Source organism: Salvia miltiorrhiza, chromosome 8 (genome assembly GCF_028751815.1).
Source record: "Salvia miltiorrhiza cultivar Shanhuang (shh) chromosome 8, IMPLAD_Smil_shh, whole genome shotgun sequence".
Classification (NCBI taxonomy): Eukaryota; Viridiplantae; Streptophyta; class Magnoliopsida; order Lamiales; family Lamiaceae; genus Salvia; species Salvia miltiorrhiza.
In genome coordinates, this window is record NC_080394.1 from 54,316,328 (window position 1) to 54,332,844 (window position 16,517).

At 34.7% G+C, this 16,517-nt stretch overlaps 2 protein-coding genes across 2 annotated transcripts; both read right to left on the minus strand.

Moving 5' to 3' along the window:
• Nucleotides 1–837, minus strand: LOC130999189 (uncharacterized). The gene is made up of 3 exons (XM_057924691.1): nucleotides 684–837; nucleotides 502–563; nucleotides 1–255 (listed from the first exon to the last, which is right to left on the minus strand). The coding sequence occupies exons 1-3, from the start codon at nucleotides 739–741 to the stop codon at nucleotides 127–129; spliced, it is 249 nt and encodes an 82-aa protein (XP_057780674.1). The 5' UTR covers nucleotides 742–837; the 3' UTR covers nucleotides 1–126.
• Nucleotides 838–3,305: 2,468 nt separating this feature from the next.
• Nucleotides 3,306–5,538, minus strand: LOC130998688 (uncharacterized). The gene is made up of 6 exons (XM_057924099.1): nucleotides 5,460–5,538; nucleotides 5,137–5,375; nucleotides 4,813–5,019; nucleotides 3,927–4,019; nucleotides 3,735–3,842; nucleotides 3,306–3,659 (listed from the first exon to the last, which is right to left on the minus strand). The coding sequence occupies exons 1-6, from the start codon at nucleotides 5,536–5,538 to the stop codon at nucleotides 3,306–3,308; spliced, it is 1,080 nt and encodes a 359-aa protein (XP_057780082.1).
• Between the last annotated feature and the right edge of the window lie 10,979 nt (nucleotides 5,539–16,517).

The following is a 16,517-nucleotide window of genomic DNA, read 5'->3' on the forward strand; positions in this document are numbered from 1 at the left end:
TTAAAGAACACAAAAGCATAAATGATAGATTTCAAAAGGCAAAGTGTGCAAACATTTGAAGTTACAATCAATGAGATTCAACAAATTTCCTATTTTCTGCTAGCATTTAATCCAATGACAGTAACCTTATTTGTCGACCTCCATTGCCTGGGCAGCTTTAGCTTTGGCCAACGGCGTCATCCTCGTTTTCAACTTTTTCTTTCCTACTTGAAATCCACTCCCACCCTTCTTCTTCTTACTGCTGCTACCATCAACCTAAGCACAATACAAATCGACTTCTTCAACATAAAGAATAAAATCATCTCCAAACCCAAAAAAGACATGGCCAATCTCTCATACTAAACTATGCAAAAACAATTTAATCTATTCAAAATCATGATATGCAGAAACACTACATCAAGGATAAGTTAAATTAATCCCATAAACAATCAAACAAATTTATATTATATCACCAGACGCCATAAATTCATAGTAATCGAAGTAAAAAGCAGAGTGAATTACTTTCATCTTATTTTTCTTGGCATTCAGCTTCTTTTCCTTCTTTTCCTTCGCTTCTTTTTCCCCTGTTTTTTCGCAAAGCAACGAGAAAAAGTAGATAATCAACAAAGAGAACTACAAAATTGATTTTAGCGAAATCAATAGATTAAAAAGTAAGCAGATTAAGAAGAGAAGAAAAGCATTACTCTTTAAATCGAAATCATGCTGCCTTTTTCTTCGGCCTAAATCGTTCTTCTTCGACATTCTCTCACTCAATTGGGGCGTCGAGTGGGAAACAATCACAAACCCTAATGCTTCAATTTAGGCGCTGCACACAACTTCTTCTTTTCTCGTAGAAGGCCTCAAAGTTCTTTTTATTTCTTTTGAAGCCCCACAGGTTCTGAAAATCATGTTCGTCACCACAATGTTTTAAAATTTCAAACATTAAGAAACATATTCAAATTTCAATATTTTCATGGATTACCTGCACGTTAATAAATTATAGGGTTAATTGCTCATAAAATACTAAACTTTGTCTAATTCTGATTTTGCACACAAACTTTGAATTGTAGCGTGATAATTATTAAACTTTAGATTTTATCTAATTTTGCTACTAATCCAAATTTCGGTCAAATATTAGGCTAATATGACGTGCCAATATTTGACGTGACGTATCTATTGTTAATTTCTTATTAATAAAAAAAAGGAACACAAAGCAAATAATCCAAATTGTCTATGACTTAGTATATCAAATCAAATACTAGTATTTTTTTAATTCTCAGTTTAAATCAATTTTTTTTCTAGTTCACTATTACACAATGGATTACTCCAATATATAATAAAGAAGGGGGTTCAAGATTTTAAATACCACCTTTTAAAAATAATATGTTTTTAGCCCCTCTTTAAAAATAACTCTTTTGTATACCAAAATGAATTAAAAGACTAAAATACCCTTTACGGTCCCCACCACTTTAATTTCCGGCAACATGACACGTGCCCACGATCATGGACACGATGAGCATGATCGTGTCCACCATCGTGGGCACGATGGGCATGATCGTGTCCACCATCGTGTCCACGATCGTACCCACGATCGTGCTCATCGTGGACACGATGGTGGATACGATCGTGGGCATGATCGTGTCTACCATCGTGTCCATCATCATAATCGTGGGCACGATCGTGATCATGATCGTGGCACGATCGTGTCCACCATCGTGATCATGATCGTGGGCACGTGTAATGTTGCGCGAAAATTAAAGTGGTGGGGATCGTAAATGGTATTTTAGTCTTTTAATTCATTTTGGTATACAAAAGAGTTGTTTTTAAAGAAAGGCTAAAAAAACATATCACTTTTAAAAGGTGGTATTTTTTTTATAAGTTTTCTCATAAAGAAGTCATTCAAATAGTATAAATATATATAGTCTATAAAAAAACATTAGTCTTTAGACTTAGCTAAATAATTTTTTTTATATTAAGTTATTGATAATTAAAATGTTCTTTGGCTGACACACCTTTATTCGAAGAATCCCCTTACTATTATTGAATTTAATCAATTAATTCATACAACTAAAAAAATACTATTATTTGATTTGATATATTAAATTATTGACAATTTGAGTTATTTGCTTTGTGTTCTTTTTTTATTGATAAGAAATTAAATAAAAAATACTACTCCCTCCGTCCCAAACGAAATCTCTCATTTCTTTTCGGCACGGAGATTAAGAAATGTGTATAAAGTAGATAAAGTGGGTTGGTGGAAATTATTTAAATATTAAGTATAGAGACACTACAAAAAAAATGGTTTTTAGTGGCGACATTTTTTGTCACTGTATGTATCAAAATTGTCACTATAAGTGCTTAGTGACGACTTTTGTGTTCGTCGTTGAGTCGAGACTGTATGCACCGACACTAAAAGTATTAGTGACAACAACAAAAATAACGTCACTACATATTGAAGTATAGTGACAGAGGATCTTGTCACTGAAGATGATGATGTTGTGACAATAATTAGTCATCGCAATATAGAATTTTTATAGCCACGTACAATGATCGTCATTATAGTTCATTGTTTCAGTGACATGAATTATTTGTCACAATAAATCACTTATGTAGTCACACATTATAATTGTCACTAAATTATTCGATATATAGTCATTTTTTTTAACGTCACTACAACTCCATCAATTAGTCACGTCTATTTACTGTCACTATATAATTTGGTATGTAGTCGCATGTCTTTATCGTCACTAGAAGCACATAAATTAGTCACATTCTATAGTTGTCACCAAAACAATTTGTATATAGTCACGTGTGGCTACCGTCACTAAAACGACTCGATTTAGTCACATGATACAATCGTCACTACTATTCCGTAATAATGTCACGCAGTATAGTTGTCACAAAATAAATATTTTTTATTGTCATTATAACAATATTATTTTAGTGACAAATCTATTTCAACACTGAAACAAATTAATATAGTGACTAAAAGAAATTCTATAGTGACATAAATTATTATCACTATAATTAGTGTCACAAATTGATAATAATTTAGTGATGGAAAATAATTTTGAAGGTTGTCACAATATTAATATAATGTCAAGTATACAATTTGTCACTAAATTTAAATTATTCATCATATTTAATATTTTTTTATCTAATTTGCTAGTTAATATACAATATTATCAATTCTTCTTTCATTAAAAATATGAAATATATATATAAAAATTGAGAAAATTAAATTAAAATAATATATTTCATAAAACACATTAAACGTCATATCACATTGTTTGGAAATAAATACATTAAAAGACACCTAAACGACATTAATTGGAATTTGGAGTTTCACTATTTTGACTCAAGCTTTGCATGAGACCTGGGAGCTGCATTCTCAGAACAGCTTCGACTTGAGTCTGTAGGTTGACTTCATTGTTACTAACTTGAGCTTCTAAGGACTCAAATCGAGCTGTCAATTCTTGATTTTGTTTTCTTAATTCTTCATTCTCCTTTTGAAGATCAAGATTTATCCTTTCTCCTCTTTTAGAAGTTGGCTTGATCCCATCTCCACATCCACGTAATCTGCTAGATTTTTCTTCTCCAAGAACTTTTATGAATGCTTCATCCTCGGTCATAGGTTCTCCACCGTCTTCTGGTAGACTTTGACACATAATAAGCTTTTCCTGAACATAACAATTTATATTAGAATTTGTACTTCATACATATTTATGTACACATAAACAGAAATATGCACTCACATAAACTTCTTTAGAAGCATCATCAACCCATTGTTTTTTCTCATTGTTGTATCGACTTTTTCTCGATGCGGCTGTACGAGTAGGCTCCTCGCCAGTTTCAGGATCACGCTAATATCGTAAACATGTTAATGTTAACAACATATAATTCAAATATGCACTATTTCGATTGGACAAACATTAATAATCATGTACCTCTTCATAGCAAGCTTGGGCAATGGATTTTGTTCCACATGAGTGATTCATTGTAAGTTTTTGTCTATTCTCTTTATTTCTCCCACTAATTTTCTTCAAACAGTACACGTGAAACATGTCAAAAAAAAGGCAAAAGACAATCTAAGAATAAACATGATCACGCATATTTTAGAAATAGGTTTCAAAACATGATCACGCATATTTTACAATTAGCTTTAAGCAGCCAAAAAAGACATATGATAATCTAAGAATAAACGTGATCACACATATTTTCGAAATAAGTTTCAACAGTTGCGTAGAAGACAATTTAATAGTATACTTGATCACGCATATTTTACAATTAGCTTTCAGCAGCAAAAAAAGACATAAGACAATCTAAGAATAAACGTGATCACGCATCAAAAAAAGACATAAGGCAATCTAAGAATAAACGTGATCACGCATATTTTCAAAATAGGTTTCAACAGTGTGGTAGAATACAATTTAAGAGTAAATGTGATCACGCATATTTTACAATTAGCTTTCAGCAGCCAAAAAAAGACGTAAGACAATCTAAGAATAACCATGATCATACATATATTCCACATGGGTTTCACCAGTTGGTCAGAAAAGAGTAAACATGATCAGGCATATTTTACAAATAGCTTTCAGTAGACAAATGAAGAATAGGCGTGGTCATGTATATTTCAAAATTGCTTTAAACATTCAATTACACAATAGGCATGGTCATGTCTAGTTCATACTATGCTTCAAGAATCTAAATATGCTCATTGAAACCAAATTACCAAAAGATCACATACCACACAAATAAAATCAATGTCGATCGAACAAAGTATATCAACATTATCAACCACAACCAAGCTTGAATAAAAAAAAAAACTATTACCTTGAATGCATCGCTCTCAAAATAATCAATTAGTAGTTTCCAATCTTCACGATTTACTCCATGTGGAGACTTATCCAAGATAGTTCTTTCGCCCTTGTTTTCAAGATAGTGCATGTGCAACTTATGCCTGTAACTCCTATATTGGCGATTGAATTGGTGAAATACTACTTTTTTGACGTGGACGTCTTCTTCCAGATTAAACTTTTGCTGCAAGAAAAATGTGATTGCTTAGAAAAACACAAAATAAACGTGATAACACAGAAAACTTTCCCACTAATTTCATGGAATGAACGATTGATACTGAAAATAAATATTTTTGTATACCTTCATTCCAATCCACATCTTCCTCTTGTTTTCCATTGGGATGTCTTTCCAACGAGGGTGTTGAACTTGTGCAAATTGTTTTACCATCACACACGCTTCTGTCTTGAAGTCTTTAGCATTCTCGCCAACAATCCGATTTCTTGTCGGATGTATAATCACGTCTAATTTTGGAGTACGCTGACATTTCTTTTGGAGTGATAAGCCTTTCGTAACACCTCTGACTTTCCGTTTGGGCGCACCTATATCAAATATATATTATGGTTTAGCTAACCAATCACAATACGAATATACATTACATACAAACATGAAATTAATAATAAAACCATTAGCCCTATCGTGTTGTGAAATTATTGTTTCCTCCATTGATGGTTCCACCAACTCTTCTTGAAAATCTTCATCCATTTCATCAACTGTAGAGAGAAAAAAATATATTATTTCTCATATAAAGAAATCAAAAAATTGAAAAGGAAAAAAATTCAATGAACAAAAATAACAACTTACACGAGGTGTTCACGATGCGATCGTTTGACATGATGTTGGGAAGATGCAAAAGAAAATAATATAATTTTGTAGTTTGCAGGAGAGCAAAGATTTAGACGAGAATGAGGAGAAGAAGTATAGAAATTTGCTGCAAAGTGAATAACGTGAGTTGAGAATGAGAGAAGAAAAATAGGGTTTAATTTGTTGAGTGGTGACTGAAGTGGGAGAACGTGAGTGGATGAGAACGTGTGAATATGTATTCTTTTATATTTTGCGGTAAATATTTGATATTGGCGGTAAGTTTTATGTTTTAGATTTTCTCCAAAAATTTAAATTTCACGTTTCATATATTTTTCAAAATAAATTTAATTCTTTTTTTTAGATATACTAACGGATTGCCTCTAAAAATATTGAAGACACTGCTAATTAAGTCTGCCTTTTTTTGGTAATAAACGTGATCACGTTTTCTGTTAAATACTCTTGGTCAAATTGTAAAACAAAACATATTATTGACGCCAAATCATTATACACGCTTTTCTTGTTATAAGCATGATCACGTTTATTTTGCAATAATTTTGATAGAGAATATAATAGGAACTAATTCATATTATAAGCTAAATCAAACTCTACATATATATTCTTTTGGAAAGTTCTACATATAAGTTATAAAATTAAAATTTAATTATTAATTTAAGTTAAATTAGTGAATTTGAGGATAAACGTAATAAAATGAGGTGAAATGGTTCATATGAATATATTTCGCACCCAAAACTATGTTTAACAAGTCGATTCAATTATTCATTATAAAATAAATATTTATTAATTATTTTAAATTAAATTAGTGATTTTGAGGAAAAATATAATAAAAGGAGGTGAAATGGTTGATATCATGATATGAATGTATTTCGTTTGCAAGACTATGTATAACAAATTCTTTATTCAACTATTCGTTATAAAATAAATATTTATTAATTATTTTAAGTTAAATTAGCGATTTTGAGGAAAAATATAATAAAATGAGGTGAAATGGTTGATATGAATGTATTTCACTCGCAAGACTATGTATTACAAGTCGATTCAACTATTCGTTAAATATTTATTAATTATTTTAAAGTAAATTAGTGATTTTGAGGAAAAATATAATAAAATGAGGTGAAATGGTTGATATGAATGTATTTCATTTGCAAGACTATGTATAGCAGGTTGATTCAACTATTCGTTATAAAACTTGTAGACAATGTATTATAATATAGTATTGAAGTCGATTTGATAATAAAACAAATGAACTACTATAGTTGTAATACCCGGACTTTTGATGACGTGTTTAATTGCTTGATTTTGAGTAATTAGGGTTTAGATCCCTTGTTTGATTTACTTTGTAAAGAGATGAAGAGTTATATGAAGTTTTGTTGTTATATTTTAAAGATGTTGAGATGTTCTTTTGATGATGTGAGATGATGTGGGATTTTATATCCGTATTTGAGTTTGAGTATTGAATAATTTAGGTAATTATTTGAATGAGAAGTGAACTCGGAAGTGAAATCTGAGTCCGTTAAGACGTTTTTGAAATTTTTGACTTTTTGATGATGAATAGTAAAATACGGCTATTTCGTCTTTTTGTCGACTTTCAAAATCTTACGTGCACGTCGTCGAGAAATATTCTTAGTTTTTCGATACGAGTCCAATAATGAAAGTTTTTATTTTTGGACGACGAGTGAATAGTAAATCGGGATTTCTCGATAAACGAACCGAGCTCGTTTATCAGAATTTCGAGAACGAGCTTGCGTTTTCTATATTTATATAGAATTACGAGTATAATGAAAGTGAGTAGGAGTTGAGAGGGCGAGTAACGAAGAGTATGGGTAGTTAGTCGTTAAAACGAGACGAAACGAGATATTTAACGACTAAATATCTAACCTACCCTACCCTTGACCACCCCCAACCGCCCAAGCCCCTTTTCTCTTAAATCACGTTGTTTCAGCCAAACACTAACTCACACACACAACACCAAAACACACAAACTCACGCATAACACATTGTTGAGAGTTGGAGCTTTTGAGCTCCGATTTGAGTGCAGAGACGAGCCCGATCATCTTTTCGATCACGTATCTAAGTAGGTAACATCTCTACCTACGTTTTGATGGTTTCTTTTCGATTTTCGTCGACGTCGAAAAAACGTCGATTCTCGACTTTATTTTGAAACGACGTCGGATCGTCGTGAAATTTTAGTATGTTGTTCTTGGGTAGATGTTGAGCATTTTAATGAAGAGAGTAAGAATGGAACGAACCGTAGCTATGAAACCCATGAGGGCAGCCCCGTTTTCGTCCGTTAGCTCGTCTTTCGATTTTTGTTTGATCGTTTTGACTTGATATTTGTGCTTAGGGGTATGCTAGGATCGTTATATATTAAATTCGTATTTTTCCAAGCACGAAAATTGTATAAGTTTTTAGAGTATGATTATTTAAATTCGTGAAGTTTGGGACGTTGCATGATGAATATTATTCGTATATGTGTTCTACGATATCACATGAGCATGCTAGATTAATTTGGGAATTTTGAGAAATGTTAGAAACGAGAAGCATGAGGACCGAATGGTTTGATGCCCGGATGTGAATATTTGATTTTTATTTGAATGATTTGAGTTTATATATGTGTTATATTTATTAAATATTGCACGTATAATTTACTTAATTAATTTGAACACCGAGGTTCAAATTTGATGAAGGCCGTGAGTCATAAGGCCAGAGACGAGCGATGCTCGATTTTAATTGAGTAATTTGAGCATGCCAATGTGTTTAGGATAATTAAAAATATTTGTATTTAAATTTTGGGAATTTATTTCCATTAAATACAAATTTTCTAATTATTCGATGATTTATTAAGTTGAGATATGTAGAGTATGTGAAGTCATGTAAGTGAACTAGCAGTGCATATGAGTTAATGCTATGTTAGTAAGACTATATGAATTATTTGAGTATTTATGAGATGAGCATGATTAGTAAGTATTGAGCTTTTTGAGTTGCATGAGAAATGCATATAAATGACCAAGTATGAGAAGATAACATGAATTAGATATATTATGTTTAAATGAGATAAATAAATTAGAGAAGCATGTTAATTAATTAAAGTTGGAATTTAGTATTTAATTACAAAGTCCGAGATTTAATCGAGAATTATGAGCATGTTAAATTGTTAAGATATAATTTATTATTGAGTTTGATATCGATATGTGTCTAAATGGAGTGAGTGGAGAGTTATGATTAACGCACATAAATGTTGGTATCTGACACTCGAACAATTGGTTTCGAGTATAAATGATAGATGACTGATAAAGAGTTTTTGATTTTGAATTGTTGTTTTGCGTTAAAGAGATGTCAAGATGTTAAGTTTTGAGTCGAGAGACGAGTTCACGTAGTGAGATTCACGCGTTGAAATCTCGTGGCTGACTTATGTATGAATAGGTCATGCCGAAATTTTTAGTGAATACTTTGATATATCATCAAATAATCATTATAATTTCTTAGTGAAATTAGGATTTGAGCATAGTCAAAGAGAGATGAACATTAGAGATACTAATGTTTCATAAAGAGATTAGATTATTAATCGAGTTTTCTTTAATAACTTCTCACTGATTCTTCATAACGATGAAGGTCCTTTTGGGAAGTAACGACTTGAGGGAGAGAGTGACGTTACTCATTGATACAGAACACAACGAGGTGGGCTTTCTTAAACACGTATATAGAGATCCCCTGCATGCAGGCCTCTTATACGAAATGAAATGAATACATGATATAATTGTTAAGTTTCGATTTTATGAAAATGATCAAATGATGAATGGTTCTTTATGAAATGATGAAATGAAATGAAGGGAATTATTATATGAAGGATGTTATATTGAAGTTATTGCATTGCCAAATTTTTGATGTTTTGGTATGTTATCTATCTGCTTGAGATGAAGAATTCGGTCCTATGCTAGTGTAGATACTAGTAAGGATTTGTGTACACTGAGGTGGTCGTGAGTCATCGAGCGGGTTGGCCGATCACAGTGCTGCAGAGGGAGGCCTCCCTCTCAGTACTTGATGTTATAACAGATATGATACTTACCTGATGAGAAAAGTCTGCGCAGACAACTTTGAGGAAATGAAAATGAGTTTAGCTAATACAGGGCCTTTCTAAAATTTCTTGTATTATGCATATGAAATGGCAATGACAATATTTATAGCTTTATAAGCATGAGATGAATGAGATGTTTGGCATGTGTTCACTGAGTGCTTTTGTACTCAGCCCTGCATATGTTTTCAAAAATGTGCAGGTTGAGCTGATGTGATGATGGTGCTGCAATGAGCGGAGTCTCCAGGGTTGTTAATAAATAGTTAACCTGTCTAGAATATGTCTTCATACATATGTCTAGCTACTTTCCGCTGCAAATGTTATGATGTTATAGTATGTTATGTCATACTACGAGTCTTAAGAGAATGGTTTCATATGATGTATAACTTGATTAATAATATTAATTAAGCTTTATGTTGTCTTTCATAGACTGTTTAAATGAGTATTAATGAGAAATTATGACGAGTTTTATTATGTTGAGTAAGTTTTACGGTTCCAAATGACGCCCCTTTCTTCCCTGATAACACTCTATTTCCATGGTTTTTAATGTTCATATGATGTTAATTTTATAGGAAATTGAGTGTTGAATGATTGTTTTGTGCTTAAATTGCTTTATCTTGTGAAACATGATTCTTACTCGAACTTTGAAGGATTTTTCAAGTTTATTGAGTTCGAATTTGGAGAACTGTGCTGAAATAGAAGTTGTAGATCGTCTCGATTCGAGTTCGTGAGCGCAAAAAGATCATAAATCGGAGTTCGAACGAGAAAGTTATGGCCGAAACAAAAACGTCGCGCGCAGCAGTCAAAATTCGGCGACCTAAACGGCGACCGCCGAATTTTGGCATTTTAAAGAAGCAAAATGGCGACCCAAACGGCGACCGCCGGCCAGGTCGCCGAATTCCCTGTTTCAATTTTGGCCTCCGGTGGAAAATTCGGCGATCGCCGAATCTTAGAGTAAAAAGGCTGATTTTCGGCGACCCAGACGGCGATCGCCGAACGGGTCGCCGAACGGGGCGCGTGTTTCGTTTCTTCCGCGTTTTTTCTCGTTTTTTGAAGTCTTTTCGAGCTCAAACTCTGTAGTTTTACCCTGACACTATAAATAGGTCTTCTTTTGACCTATTTAGGGTGCCCAGCTTTCATATTTCAGTTTTTAGCTTTTAGAATACTTTAGCTTTCCAGTTTTCAAGGCTTGGATCAAGATTGAAGATTCAAGTCACTACAATCGTTTTTAATTCAATTTTTATTTAATTCAGTTTTTATTATTGCTTTCTTTTTAATTATGTTTAAGTTTTATTTTGCTATGTTTGGCTAATTTCCTTTAGCTGATTCTAGGGTTTGTAAATAGTTGATTGAATTTATGTGATTTATTTGTTAATACCTTTGTGCCTTCCAGTTTATGATTCATGATTCCTGGTGCTTAATTTCTTGTGAATTATTTGGCCAATAATTTACATGTCTAGCTGTTCAGTTTGAGTCTTGAATGCGATAATTGTTCAGCCGATTCAGGAATGCATGATATAGTGTTAGCCTTGAGTCTTGAATGCGATAGGTGAAGCTATAGGGAGCTATTCTTTGTGTACGCTTGGGAGTTAATTTATTCCTTGGAGTCTTGAATGTGAAGGGGGGTAAATTAATCTACTTTCATAGGTGTTCGTTAGAGAAGCTTGTGAATAGTTGTGTGATCTCTCATCATAGCTGGATTAAACTGGTACATAGGATTAATAGATTTATTGCATAGATTTAGTTAATGAATTTACTGCCCTAGGATCAGTTGTCTTTCATATTTGAATTCGTCTACATACTTTATTTATCGTTAATTGCGTTTTAGTTTAAGTAAATCAATCTCTACTTTCGTTTGCCTGTCTACTGTTTTAGTCTGTTTAGGAGATAGCTAGAGTAGTTTCGTTGTGTCAGTCCCTGTGGATACGATACTTGGTTACCAGTTTGTGCTACAATTGCACCGTGTTAGTTGCGGTAATTTGTTGCTAATAATTTAGTGATCATTCCCCTTATTCTTTAACCCCATCCCTAGTCGTAGATCACTCGCTTAACTATCCTTAGTTAGGGCGGGCTGCGACAGAGTGGTATCAGAGCGAAGGAAAGCTCTGAATTAGAAGTCTTGAGTTTAGTCTAGAATGAGTCACTAGACTAATAGTTATTAACAACCGTGAGCTCAGCGCACCATCACACCAGGCTCAACGAGGTATGTAAAATTTCAAAGTTTATTTGACGTTAAATTTTGAAGAGCATGATGTTGAGGTTATATGATGAGTTATGATGTTACACTTTGAAGGTGCATAGTTTGAGTTTGAGGATGACAACATGATTAATAATGAGTTATTATGTTGTAAGAGCATATGTTGATGTTACATGATGAATCATGAGAGCGTTTATATCATATGATGTTATATGATTGAGGATGCATAATTATGAGTTATGATGTGATGTATTTGAGATGTTTTGTGATGAGAATTGTTTGAGCAGTTGTGATAAGTCACGATGATTTAGATGAAGGAATCTAATGTCATTGTTAAGAGAGATTTTTACTAAGTAGAAGGATGAAATGAGAACTTAGAGCTAAAGCTTGAGAGAATTAGCAATTGCTTTAAGTACTTGTTTTTGAGTTATGAGTTTGAGTTATGAGCTTGAGTATAATAGCATGATTAATGATGAGTTATTAGCATGCTGCAATGAGATATTGTACGATATGTTGAGATGTTTTGTGACGCGAGTTTTGCTCACGCAACCTTAATGGTACTTGAGAGGTATCATGAGCCATAGTCTTTGGAGATGGCTTTGAGAGAGAATTGTTGAGTTGTCTTACTGAGTCACGATGATTTAGATTAAGGGATCTAATATCATTGTTTAGGAGGTTACCTACTATGTAAAGATGGGACGAGATGAGAATTTAGATGTTTTGAGCTTGAGTTTTAAGATAACAGTACTACTTATAGGAGTTTTGCTAAGTTATGTTTTGTTTATTTCTGTTGCTGGAGCCAAGTAGAGTTAGTTCCTAGAGTCACCTTTAAGTTCTCCTTATAGGTTGGCCAGGACTGTTGGCACTGCACGAAAGTGGACTGTTGTGAGATCGAACTCAGGAAAGATCGGATACGAGGACGAGGCGTACAGTATGTGGTACAGAGATACCCTAGCAGATTTTCAAACACATGTTCATAGACTATGAAAGGATGAAAGCCTTATGGTTGTTACTAGACTGGATGGCATCGTGCACCTAGTCCCCGTGCTACCAATCGAGTGGTAGGATTGAGCAAGGAAGAAAGCCACTCAATATGATGGGACATGTCGTCTTGAGCATTGGACCCACAGGAGATGGGATTTGTTACAGATACCCAGATTTTCTATGCGGATCTACTGACCGGATGCTGTTTTCTACCAGGGACTCTAGAAGAGTGTAGTAGATATCGAGTCGATCCTTGAGTATCAGTTACCAAAGATGATAAAATGATAAACGATAATGAGGATGAGAAGTAGCCGAGGAGGGCTAGAGTTGATGAGGATGAGAAGAGAAGTCGATGTAGACTAGAGCTAAGGATGATCTTGAGAGTATGAGCGGTACACCCTCGTTTTTGATTAGTTGCAATTACATTGCGATGTATATAACTTACTTAGGAGATACTGGTACTTGAGATTTTGACATGATGATAGATAAGCATGCGAATATAGTACCCTACTGATGTTAAATAGATGGATGTTCCTAGTGTGCTAAAGTAGCAACTAGATGAGTTAACTGGTAGCAATTACCGTAGGAGGTCCAGACCGAGACATAGTACTATTAATGGTGTCGGTTTAGAAGGGACATTACGATAGATACTATGGTTTTGTAGGGTTTAATAACCCCTTTATGTAAGTCCTCTAAAAGAGGCATTCTACTGATGGATATATTAGGTGACCAGAGTGGTCTTTTTGTTAGCATTTCGTGAGTGCTTATTGCCTTACAGATGAATGTTAAGGTGACCGTGAGGGTTTCCTTAAAGTTGAGTTAGATTGAACTTGAGTTTCGAGGATGCTTAGAGCGTTGGTCGAGTTGAGTTTTCCTTTTGTGATTTCAAAATGCCTCAAAGATGTCATCAAGAGTGTGATGTGAAGGATAGGCGGGATAATACTCCGCCACCACCACCGCAACATGAGAGGAGAGTGAAAAATATTGAACTTTCGAAACAAGAGTCTAGAACATAGGACCCTGAGTTTAAGCTTTTAGCTTGCTGGTGTGAACTTAAGTTTTGTTATGTATAGTATGTTGAGGGTTTAGAAGACACAGAATTTCCAAGTTCGGGATAGTATATCCCGTGTGACTGGGGAGTGATTATGTTGGACCTGGCCAGTCCGCATGATCCAAATCTCAGTAGACGTGTTTTGGGTTTATAAACCCATGTGTTTCAACTTTCGGTTGAAAAGCCAGATGGGTTCTTACTCTAGGTCATTTTTGTTCGACCTGGTAGTTACTTCATTCTACCCTCTGGTCATTCATTTGAGTCTCTTGAACAATTGTTGTTTTGATGTCGTTCTAGGGTTGAACCCTTACAACTTTTGAGTTATCCTAGTAGATTCTTTTGATGTATAAGACTAGTGAGAGGCACGTCAGAGGACTTTAACACCGAGCAACTGGTAACTACACTTGAGAACAATTGAAGACTACTCTTGAGAAGTATGTACCGAGGAGTACAGTAAGCAGCGAGAGGCTGATTATCGAAGTTTGATGCAAGGAAAGAAATCGGTTGTAGAGTATAATCGAGAATTCTGTGAGCTATCACGTTGCTCATCAGAAGATGGATACTGATGAAGAGATGTCTGAGTTTTATGTGCCGGTTTAAGGCAGGACTTTAAGGTAGTATGGGCAAGTTATTGGATGCACCAGTTAGAATCCTGTTTAATACAGGAGCCTCGCATTCTTTAATTGGTTTGAAGCATGTTACCTTCAAACTCGAACCAAAACAAGCTAGTCCCGAGTTGAGAGTAATCACTCCTGTAGGAAGAGCTACTACAGTTTCTCACATGATTTCTAACTTAGAGCTTGAGTTAGGATCACTAAAGATGAAAGCAAGAACCTTGCACTTAATGCCTATGTGGAACGTAGACATTATTCTAAGGATGGATGGTTAGCAGAGAACTTTGGCCCGATTGATTGTAAGAAGAGACAGATAACTTTCCAACCACCTGGGAAGGAACAGACATGTTTTCACGGCATTGATAGAAAGAAGAGAGTTCCAATCATTTCGGCACTTCAGGCGTCGAAATTGGTAAAGAAGAAAGGAGCACAAGCTTACCTAGTTTACTTGAATGATGAAGGAGAAAAAAAAACTTTGAGGATGTAGTAGTGGTAAGGGAATATAGAGATGTATTTCCCGAGGTCTTACCAGGATTGCCACCAACAAGACAGTTGGAGTTCACTATCGACCTAGAACCTGGATCAGCACAGTGTCGAAGGCACCCTATAGAATGGCGCCTAAGGAGCTACAAGAGCTGAAGATTCAGCTACAAGAATTGCTCGAGTTAGGTTTTATTAGACTAGTGTATCCCCGTGGGGAGCACCAGTCCTTTTTGTCAAAAAGAAGGATGACACGTTGAGAATGTGCATAGATTATCGAGACTGAATAAATTGACACTCAAGAACAAATATCCTTTACCGAGGATAGATGACTTGTTTGATCAATTACGAGGAGCGAGTTTTTCTTGAAAGTTGACTTGAGATCAGATTACCACCAGTTGAAATTTTGACAGAAGGATATACCTAAGACAGCTTTTCAAATGAGGTATGAGCACTATGAGTTCATAGTTATGCCATTCGGTTTGACGAAGGCACCAGTAGTTTTCATGGATCACATGAATCGAGTTTCATCAATAACTGGATAAATTTGTCCTAGTTTTCATAGATGATATTCTCATCTATTCGAAGAATGAGCAGGAGCGCCAAAACATTTGAGAACGATGTTGGAAACGCTAAGAGTTGAGAAGCTTTTTGCCAAATTCACCAAGTGCGAGTTTTGGTTGAACGAAGTAACTTTTCTAGGACATATTGTATCATCCGAAGGAATTAAAGTTGACCCGCCAAGGTACAAGCTGTACATGAGTGGAGATCACCAACTACGCCTAACGAGATTCGCAGCTTTTTAGGCTTAGCAGGATACTATCAGAGGTTTATTGAAGGATTTTCCACGATAGCAAGACCGATGACAAATTACTTAGAAAAGAAGCTAAGTACAATTGGAAAGAGGAGTGTGAAGAGAGTTTTTAAGAGCTTAAAGGAAATTGACTACAGCACCAGTGCTGCTAGTCCCGGAAATGGATAAAGAGTATACCATCTACACAGATGCGTCAAAGAATGGGCTAGGATGTGTTTTGATGCAAGAAGGAAGAGTTATAGTCTATGCATCACACAACTTAGACCCCACGAGATAAATTATCCAACGCATGATTTAGAGCTTGCAGCCGTTGTGCATGCCCTGAAAATTTGGAGACATCATCTCTACGGAGTTAGATGTGAGATTTTCACGGACCACAAAACTTTGAAATACTTTTTCGAGCATAAGGATATTAACATGAGGCAAATGAGATGGCTCGAATTAGTAAAGGATGTTAACTGCGACATTAATTATCACCCTGGCAAGGCCAATGTAGTAGCCGATGCATTGAGCCGAAAGGTCTCGTCAAAGTTAGGATGTCTTCTCACGAGAGAGGATGAGCTTATAAAGGACTTTGACAAGATGAGGATAGAGATGATAAAACCACCAGGGACGATAGCGAGTATTGTTGCGACGATGCCTAGTTTGAG